Source organism: Acipenser ruthenus, chromosome 42, assembly GCF_902713425.1.
Source record: "Acipenser ruthenus chromosome 42, fAciRut3.2 maternal haplotype, whole genome shotgun sequence".
Taxonomy (NCBI): domain Eukaryota; kingdom Metazoa; phylum Chordata; class Actinopteri; order Acipenseriformes; family Acipenseridae; genus Acipenser; species Acipenser ruthenus.
This window is the reverse complement of record NC_081230.1, coordinates 9,490,690-9,501,373: the sequence shown is the minus strand read 5'-3', so window position 1 is coordinate 9,501,373 and position 10,684 is coordinate 9,490,690. Positions and strand designations below refer to the sequence as shown.

Below are 10,684 nucleotides of genomic sequence, written 5' to 3'. Positions count from 1 at the left end.
GTGACTGTAATGTTGTTTAAGTTTAAAGGACACGGCCCGAGGCTGTAGAAGCTAGCGTGCAATTCACTCCCACGCCTCACTGTCTTGAGTTAGAAAACCGCATCTTCAGAATCTGATTAGCTGCAAGGCTGAGCTCAAAACCACCTCCTGCAGCTGCATGCAAACACTATACTGAGACCACAAACTGAAGGGAAGAGTACTGTGGTAGCCCTGGCTGTCTGACTGATTGCTGCTTATTTCAATAGGCCTGTCTCAGGCAAGGTGAACCTGGGTCAGATTGCCATGGGCCCTTTAGATCAGGGGGGGTCCGATCAATCACAGTCCTGGGGGGCCATTTATTCCACTCTGGGTTTAGCGGGTAAATGAGATCATGAAGGACTTCAGGCTCCGTGGTGCAGATTTAGTGTTGGAACAAAGACCAGGTGTGGAAAAGAGAGCTCTGGCCAGCCCTGCTTTACAGCGATGCATCACAAGGTCTTGCATCACCTAGAATTTACTTTTAAAAAAAAAACTATATGAACACAATTTAGATATTTTATTTATTTATTTATGTATTTATTTATTTATTTATTACTGTATCTCATTTACAGTAACTCGTTACAGCATCTACAATGTAACTGCAGCAACTCGGAGAGCAACACAGTCCTTCTAGAAATGATTTGCTGTATTTCTCGTTCTTACATGGCCCTTCAATTTGAAGACATCAGCACTTGGAAAGGATTACTAACTGCAGTACACTTTAAGGACAGGCATTTGCTAACTCTCAGTTTTAAAAACTTAGCTATGGTTCACTAACATAACACAGGGGAGTGATCACAGTATCATGAAGTAATTGCAGGACAGTACTGCCACGTGTGAAAACTTGAACCATAAAGCTGAAATAAAAACACTTTAAATTTAAAACTGGTTAATAGACTAGCAAGCATTGGTAAAATCTTTTATTTTTTATTTTACACGGTGCATAATTAGTTTATTTGAACATATTGGTTAGGGTCGACATATTAGTTTGCGAGACCTGCGCGGTGTGTGTCTTAATATTAGTATCTTCACATATCGACAGTAACAGTCCAAAGGAAATGTTCACCATTGTGACAGACTTTCTAACATAAACAAATGGCCGCTACTTAATTAACCCCTGTATATAAACAAACAAACAAACGAAAAACAACACAAAACTGCTTAACCTAAACAAGAACAGTCCTACAGGTTCAGTACCATAGCAGCAGGTGCAGTTTACACTGCCTCAGAGTTTCTGATCGCATCATAAATTCCAGAAATGTCCGGTATCCTTTTCATTTTTTTTTTAAAGTAAATTGACATTCCAGTATCACTCATTCTCATATTCACTTTGACATCCGAAACATTCTTCCCCATGCCCAGCGCTTCTTGAACCTGCGCTGCATACCCCTAGTCTGTGCGAGGGGCGGGATCGCACACTGTGTGCCGCATTCTCATTGGTGGAAGTATTACTGGCAATCCAATCCGAACCACCAATAAAGACTATTTAAAAATGTCCCGTTATACGGTGTGGCAAAGACAATATTAAAGGCAGGTTGGCGTTTCTTATGCGTTTCACTTAAACCCGGGCACCAGGGCGTCCGGGCTTGTTAATTCCTGCCACCCGAACACAGATGCCAAATCCCGGACCGTCCCGGTCAAACCCGGACAGGTGGCAGCCCTAGTCGGATTATACAGTCAAAAAGCAATCCCAAAATGTCTATCAGAGTCTAGGAAGCTGCGCTAAGATTATTATTATTATTATTATTATTATTATTATTATTATTATTATTATTATTATTATTATTATTATTTATTTCTTAGCAGACTTATCCTTATCCAGGGTGACTTACAATCGTAAGCAAATGCATTTCAAGTATCGCAGTACAAGTAATAATACAATTAAGAGCAAGATAAATACAATGACTTTGGTTCAAGCAAGCAAGATTCTGTTCACAATATCCCTTATGCTCACAACCCGTTAAAACGAAAGATCTGAAAACCGTGAGAAATGGTTTCTTTAATAACGCATTTAAATAACAATTGTGTGCATTTCTCATAAAACAAATAAACTAAGCCCTCTAGCGTGCAATACCGCCCCCGGGGCCCTAGGGGTCTCTGTCATAAGAGCAGACACGCAGATGCCGGCACTACAGGATCTAGCTCTTTTCGACAGGTGTCGCTGGTAGCTGACTGGGTGTAAACATGAGATAGGTGCAGGCGTTATAAAATACTTGCTTTATGTTGTTATGCTTTCATATCTATTGCATAACGCGTAGCGCCGCTTCTCTTCGCCAGTGTGTGTGTGTGTTTCACATATAGATCGATCTGTGTGTATTGTATATTAATATCCTAGCCTGTTTTCTTCCCAGTTGTCTTGCTGTTGTTTTTTGTTTTTTTAATGGGGTTCAATAAGACACACATCAGTATAGGCTATGCCAGCGTCGGTGTGCTGATGGGGGTCTCCGCGTTCCTCGTTTGGAATATCGCGTTCAAACAGCCGTGGACAGCGGCGATGGGGGGGCTGTCAGGTAAACCCGCTTCACCATCATCTTCATCACTATCACTATCACTATCACTGTTATTATTATTATTATTATTAATATAGATATAGATATAGATAGATAGATAGATAGATAGATAGATAGATAGATAGAGGGCAGCAGTGTGGAGTAGTGGTTAGGGCTCTGGACTCTTGATCGGAGGGTCGTGGGTTCAATCCCAGGTGGGGGGGACACTGCTGCTGTACCCTTGAGCAAGGTACTTTACCTAGATTGCTCCAGTAAAAACCCAACTGTATAAATGGGGAATTGTATGTAAAAATAATGTGATATCTTGTAACAATTGTAAGTCGCCCTGGATAAGAGCGTCTGCTAAGAAATAAATAAATTATATATATATATATATATATATATATATAAAGTATATACAGTGCCTTGCGAAAGTATTCGGCCCCCTTGAACTTTGCGACCTTTTGCCACATTTCAGGCTTCAAACATAAAGATATGAAACTGTAATTTTTTGTGAAGAATCAACAACAAGTGGGACACAATCATGAAGTGGAACGAAATTTATTGGATATTTCAAACTTTTTTAACAAATAAAAAACTGAAAAATTGGGCGTGCAAAATTATTCAGCCCCCTTAAGCTAATACTTTGTAGCACCACCTTTTGCTGCGATTACAGCTGTAAGTCGCTTGGGGTATGTCTCTATCAGTTTTGCACATCGAGAGACTGAAATTTTTGCCCATTCCTCCTTGCAAAACAGCTCGAGCTCAGTGAGGTTGGATGGAGAGCATTTGTGAACAGCAGTTTTCAGTTCTTTCCACAGATTCTCGATTGGATTCAGGTCTGGACTTTGACTTGGCCATTCTAACACCTGGATATGTTTATTTGTGAACCATTCCATTGTAGATTTTGCTTTATGTTTTGGATCATTGTCTTGTTGGAAGACAAATCTCCGTCCCAGTCTCAGGTCTTTTGCAGACTCCATCAGGTTTTCTTCCAGAATGGTCCTGTATTTGGCTCCATCCATCTTCCCATCAATTTTAACCATCTTCCCTGTCCCTGCTGAAGAAAAGCAGGCCCAAACCATGATGCTGCCACCACCATGTTTGACAGTGGGGATGGTGTGTTCAGGGTGATGAGCTGTGTTGCTTTTACGCCAAACATAACGTTTTGCATTGTTGCCAAAAAGTTCGATTTTGGTTTCATCTGACCAGAGCACCTTCTTCCACATGTTTGGTGTGTCTCCCAGGTGGCTTGTGGCAAACTGTAAACGACACTTTTTATGGATATCTTTAAGAAATGGCTTTCTTCTTGCCACTCTTCCATAAAGGCCAGATGTGTGCAGTATACGACTGATTGTTGTCCTATGGACAGAGTCTCCCACCTCAGCTGTAGATCTCTGCAGTTCATCCAGAGTGATCATGGGCCTCTTGGCTGTATCTCTGATCAGTCTTCTCCTTGTATGAGCTGAAAGTTTAGAGGGACGGCCAGGTCTTGGTAGATTTGCAGTGGTCTGATACTCCTTCCATTTCAATATTATCGCTTGCACAGTGCTCCTTGGGATGTTTAAAGCTTGGGAAATCTTTTTGTATCCAAATCCGGCTTTAAACTTCTCCACAACAGTATCTCGGACCTGCCTGGTGTGTTCCTTGTTCTTCATGATGCTCTCTGCGCTTTAAACGGACCTCTGAGACTATCACAGTGCAGGTGCATTTATACGGAGACTTGATTACACACAGGTGGATTCTATTTATCATCATTAGTCATTTAGGTCAACATTGGATCATTCAGAGATCCTCACTGAACTTCTGGAGAGAGTTTGCTGCACTGAAAGTAAAGGGGCTGAATAATTTTGCACGCCCAATTTTTCAGTTTTTTATTTGTTAAAAAAGTTTGAAATATCCAATAAATTTCGTTCCACTTCATGATTGTGTCCCACTTGTTGTTGATTCTTCACAAAAAATTACAGTTTCATATCTTTATGTTTGAAGCCTGAAATGTGGCAAAAGGTCGCAAAGTTCAAGGGGGCCGAATACTTTCGCAAGGCACTGTATATATATATAATGTGTGTGTGTCAATGTTGCTGTGAATACGTTGTGTAAATGCATTCTGTGGCGTGGCGGTGGCTGCAGTTTCTATTAGATCTATAATAATATAAAATCTTGTTTCTGAAGCGCACTGTTATATAACTCAGGGTTTAGGGCCGCTGTAGCTCTGTACTGTCGACAGGGGCGGCTCTTTCGACATCATCAAAAAAAAAAAAAAAAAATACTTTTGAGCCTCAGAGTTGTTTGTAAAGCCTGTTTGTTTTAATCGGTTTTGAAAGTTCCTCAGTTCAGTTTGGAGTCGCCGCTGCGTGATATTTTTATATTCGTTGGCCTGCCTGTCAAACTTTAAACTTTATGAAGGGAAAGCAGATCATGTTAAACTATTTATTTTGTGTTCATCTGCTTCCTGTGAAATATATACAAGACATCACTGTATATTAAAGAAGGATGCACATCCTGTCCAGAAAGCTGGCTGGAGTTAAAATGCAATTGTGCTGTGCACGGAAACCTACAAATATTGTTAATAATAATAATAATAATAATAATAATAATAATAATAATAACTTGATTTCTCTTTTCTTTTTTTCTTATAACATTTCTTAATCTTAGGTGGCTTAAGAAATGTTATAAGAGGCTGTGTGGTCCAGTGGTTAAAGAAAAGGGCTTGTAACCAGGAGGTCCCGGGTTCAAATCCCACCTCAGCCACTGACTCATTGCGTGACCCTGAGCAAGTCACTTAACCTCCTTGTGCTCCGTCTTTCGGGTGAGACGTAGTTGTAAGTGACTCTGCAGCTGATGCATAGTTCACACACCCGAGTCTCTAAGTCTCCTTGGATAAAGGCGTCTGCTAAATAAACTAATAATAATAATAATTAAAAAAAGGTGTATAACTGGGATGGAAATAAGACTCCCATTGCATAGCAGTGTGATCCACTCCTGGTTTTACTGTGAGTCTTTTTTCTTATTCCCATCCCTGAATAACTACATTATGAAGAATGATGGAACACGACTGGATTGGATGTTCGTAACAAACAGAAAGTAAAACCCGCGTCCTATTTTTCAAAAAACCTTCCTGAAAGAACAAATAGATTTCTTTCGCTCAGGGGAATTCCACTTGGAGGTAGTTGTTTTTTTTCTTCAGTCTTTTTGTGTGTCTGTTAGCAGCGGCGGTGAGGCAGGCTGTTCCCTGGAGAGCGGGATGCAGAGGAGGTGTCCGTCTGTCCGTCCGTCCTCAAGATTCAAAGCATGCGGGCTGCACAGCGTTTAAACAGTGACCCCTCGCATACGTCTGAAACAAGTCAGGTTTTATTTTTTGCTGAGTCAAGTAAGGACCCCCCCACCCACCCCCCCTACAGCTCACATGACTTGGCAAATTTCAACACTGCATGAAAAACAATGACAGTGGAGTTTTTTTGTTTTGTTAGAGTGGCACGTGAAGTGACCCGGCCTGTCGGAAGTCACGGTTCCTGTTTTGTTACAGAGAGAGAGAGAGAGAGAGAGAGAGAGAAAATGTGTTCTCGTGATTCAGAACGAAAAAAAATAGCTGATTAAGAGCAGTCCTGAGTGAGAGAGAGAGAGAGAGAGAGAGCGTGCTTTTCTCTGCAGAGTCATGCTTTCAGTGCCCTTTGACCCGGCCACCCCCCCCCCCCCCCCCCCCTCCTGAGTCAGCCTGGAATCACAAGGAGACCAGGCTTCACTGACACAGCACTTTAATAAGCTGAGTCAATCGAGAGGAAGAAGAGAAAAAAAAGTTTTAGAATTGCCCTTCCTGCTTGAGTGTGCTGGCTCGTACAGCAACTAAACAAATAACCTGAGGCAGATGAGGATATTCAGGTGGAGCGCTCCACTGAAATCAGGTGAGAGTCATTGCTGTTGACTGAGCTCATTTACCAACCGGAGCAAAACAACTTAGAGAAACAGCAGCTTGGGTTTGTGATGATCGCTGCTTCTCTTAGACTCTGTGCAGAACAGCGATCCACACAAACCCAAGCAGCTGTTTCTTCACTCCTGTCACTCTGAATGGTGAATCAGCCCGATCGACAGCCTGGTCAGAGCTCCATACGAGAAGTGAGGAATCGGATTGTGCAGCCCTGATGTCTGCAGCTGTGACCCTGTATCACCCTGTAAAATAAACTCATGTTGCTTCATAAAGTCGAATGAAACCTGCTGAATAATGTTGCGTTAACATATTGAATTGCTCTCCTCTCCTCTCCATCTCTCCTCTCCACTCCTCCTCTCCCCTCTCCACCTCTCCTCTCCTCTCCTAATCTCTCCTCTCCACTCTCTCCCCCTCTCCTCTCCTCTCCTCTCTCCTCTCCCCTCCTCTCCTCTCCCTTTCTCCTCCCCTCTCCTCTCCCCTCCCTTCTCCTCCTCTTCTCTCCTCTCCTCTCCTCTCCTCTCTCCTCTCCCCTTCTCTCCTCCCCTTTCCTCCTCTCCTCTCCTCTCCACTCCTCTCTCCCTCTCTCCTCTCCTCCCCTCTCCTCTCCTCCCCTCTCCTCTCCCTCTCCCCTCCCCTCCTCCTCTCCTCTCTCCTCTCCTCCCCTCTCCTCTCCTCCCCTCTCCTATCCCTCTCCCCTCCCCTCCTCCTCTCCTCTCCTCTCCTCCCCTCTCCTCCCCTCCTCTCCCCTCCTCTCCCCTCCTCTCCTCTCTCCTCTCTCCCTCTCTCCTCTCCCCTCCTCTCCCCTCCTCTCCCCTCTCCTCTCCTCTCCTCTCCTGCAGGTGTGCTGGCGCTCTGGACTCTCATCACTCACATCATGTATGTTCAGGATTTCTGGCGGACGTGGCTCAAGGGGCTGCGCTTCTTCCTCGTCATGGGCGTGCTCTTCTCCGCGCTGGCCGTCATGGCCTTCATCACCTTCCTCACCCTCGCCATCACCCAGCACCAGTGTGAGTCAACCAATCCGAGCGCTCCCTTTGCTTGCAGTCCTCCTAGTAGAGGTGTCTTATTAACCAATCACAGAGCTCCCTTCGCTACAAGTCTTTAGACACACACACAGAGTAATACCCCGTTCACATTAACACAGCAACATAGAGAAGACTGAATCTGTTAAGAAACTGTGCAAAGAAGCAGATCAAATGATTTATAATATAGATGGAAGGAAAGGGGACCAAGTCTCGCCGTGTGAGGTGCTCCCTTGTAATCAGGCACTGAGGATTGATCCCTCTCTCTCTCCACTCTCTCCTCTCTCCTTCCCCCCTCTCTCTCTCCTCTCCTCTCTCCTCCCCCCCTCTCTCTCCTCCCCCTCTCCTCTCCCCCCTCCTCTCCCCCTCTCTGTCCTCTCCACCTATCTCTCTCCTCTCTCCCCCCCTCTCTCCTCCCCCCCCTCTCTCCTCTCCCCCTATCTCTCCTCTCCCCCTATCTCTCCTCTCCCCCTATCTCTCTCCTCTCTCTCCCCCCCTCTCTCCTCTCCTCTCTCCTCTCCCCCCCCTCTCTCTCTCCAGCCTTTACAGACCCGAGGAGCCTGTACCTGTCGTCTGTGTGGAGCTTCATCTCTCTCAAGTGGTCCTTCCTGCTGGCTCTGTGTTCGTACCGGTACCGCAGGGAGTTCGCTGACATCAGCATCCTCAGTGACTTCTGAGCCCCGCCCAGCCCCCCCCCCCTGCCGCTGCACTGCGCCCCGCCCCCCCCCCCGCCAGCCGCTGCACTGTGCCCCTCTGAGAGCCGAGAGAGAGGGACTCAGTGCAGCACCGCTGCAGACTCCCTTTGCATTAACAGCACCTCCAAGAACAACATCATTACTGGAAACACATGCCGTTTCTAGCGTTGTTCAGGTAGGGGAAACGAGGCTCCCGCTGCACAGCAGTGTGATCCATTCCTGGTTTCACTACGAGTTTAATCAGACACACCTGAGCTTGTGAGCTAGAAACACCGGGGCTGATCAAGCTCAGAGTAAAACCTGGAGTGGGTGAAACTGCTGTGCAGCAGGAGTCTTGTTCCCATCCCCGTTTCAAATGCTGTCATTGTTTTTGTTCAAATGCATTACCGGCTCGGTGGATTTTTTTTACTGTTGTGAGCGGACGGATGGACGGAGCAGAGAAGAGGAGGAGGAGGAGATTAAAAACTAAAACCGGCCGTTCGTGTTCCAGTTCATCAGTGACTGCGAGGCAGTTTGCAAAGACGGAAGGTCGTTTCTCGCTTTGTCCTTTTTTTTTGAGGACAGAGTGGCTAGTTGGTTTACGCGTCAGGATTTAGGTGCACTCATGCAATCTCTCTCACTCTCTCACACACTCTCTCGCTCTCTCTGCGCAGAGCCGAATGCACCCAGTGTATATTGTCTCTGTCCCGTGTGCTTTAAATTAACAAACGCTAAACGGAGGAGAAAAACTGCAAGGGCATTGAAAAACAAACAGGGGCTGGGGGTCAAGGGTCAATGCCAAGATCATGTTGAAAAAATGGAATCCTTTTGGGTCTGACGTCAGCACTTAAATAAATAAATAAAAAAGAAAGATATATTATTTCTGTTTTGCAGCCGGCACTAATTTGACTTTTTCCTGTGCTGTTTTGCACTGTATTACAGCATTGAAACGCACTGCTGCAGTAATCCCTGCTGTCCACTAGGGGGAGCCAGGTCTCCCATTCGGAATGAGCGGAGTGAATTTACACAGACCTGTTCGTAACAGAGCACTTTAAAATATAATGTTTAATATTGCGGGATCATTCCCTTTGCACAGTTTGATGCAGCGCCTGTTTCGGGACACGGGCATGTTTATATTAGATATTACACCTTGGACACCACCACGAGTGGCTGAACAGTGGCATTTAAACCCAGTCCCTCTGCCCTAACCGTTAGGCTACCCCACCTCACACAGGCAGTCAGTGAATTAGTGATGGCGCTTTGTATGGGACTCGAACCCGACTCAATCTCCTGGCTCCCAGCCCTCTCTCAGTCTAACGCTGTTTATGCTACATAGGTGAATTTCACATGTAAAGTCGATATGAATTGTCAGCCGCTGTTCATCTTTACCTTACGATGCGCGCATGTCCATGTTTTAACTGATGATAAATAATAAACTAATATGAAAGTAAGTGGGTATTTTTTTTTGAGAAACCGCTTTTAATCTACATGTTTTTAAAAACAGATCTTTTTTTTCGTTTCCTAGTACAATTAGTATGTTTGCTTTTGGTGGTAAAAAAAAAAAAAAAGTACTTGTGTATGTAACAACGTATTAAAGAAAATTAAAATATTTTATCATTTAGACTTGTGTCATTTTGTACACACATACACACACACACACACATATATATATTCAATTATTTCAGTACGTTTTGGACTTTTTTTTAGCTGTGTTGAAAGTTTTATTTTTTTATATATAACTGCAAATAATGCTGACGTAAGTCCTAACGGACGCGGCGTTCTTGTTTGGAATTTTCAGATTTTTAAAAAAACTTGCGCGCGAGCGAGACGGTTCTTCGAATGGATTTGAACTTTCTGCCTCAACTACAGGGAAATCTAGCCAGGTACACTGTAAGCGAGAAGAAGAAAAACATGTTTCGCTTTTAAAAGTACAGTAATATGCAATATTCTAAGATAACATCAGTACAAGAGAAAGCGAGTACGAGGTAAATCAATATTGTACGAGTAGAGGTAGCCGGTGAACATAAACAAAACACGATAAAATGAACACGCAACCCCCCCCATTTCTGTGTTGAAATGGTTCAGTCCAAGTCACAGCGGCTCGGGTAAGCAGCGCACGTGTCATCACAGTATTTAAACTTTCGGCGTCCTTGTACACAGGTTAGTTTGGATCGTTATTTGAGTCGTTGTGAAGTAATTTGTAGTTATTAAAAAAAAAAAAATGTTTACGATATTCATGTTGTTATCTGGAATTACGACGAGTAACACGTTGAATGTATCGCTATTTATTTATTTATTTATTTATTTATTTATTTATTTATTTCATCACTCGGCGAAATTATAAGAGTAATTTCAACAAACACAGGTTGTGATGCGGATGTGATTTCCATTGGGAAAAAACAAATTACATACATGTTACAGGGTACGGTAATACCACGAATACCGGTTCGTAAAATCATTTCATTACACACACACACAAAACAAAAAACTGTGAAGTTATGACGTTTATAATTCATTCCCGCAGGGGTCGCTGTTGTCTCAAAGTTACAATGGAAT

General features: G+C 43.9%; 1 protein-coding gene across 1 annotated transcript; it reads left to right on the top strand.

The window, feature by feature from the left end:
• The first annotated feature begins 2,145 nt into the window (after positions 1–2,145).
• Positions 2,146–9,579, top strand: LOC117400910 (heme transporter hrg1-A-like). Its single transcript, XM_034001266.3, has 3 exons — positions 2,146–2,528; positions 7,272–7,439; positions 7,995–9,579. Exons 1-3 carry the CDS (start codon positions 2,399–2,401, stop codon positions 8,129–8,131), a joined length of 435 nt encoding a protein of 144 aa, XP_033857157.2. The 5' UTR covers positions 2,146–2,398; the 3' UTR covers positions 8,132–9,579.
• Positions 9,580–10,684: the final 1,105 nt, after the last annotated feature.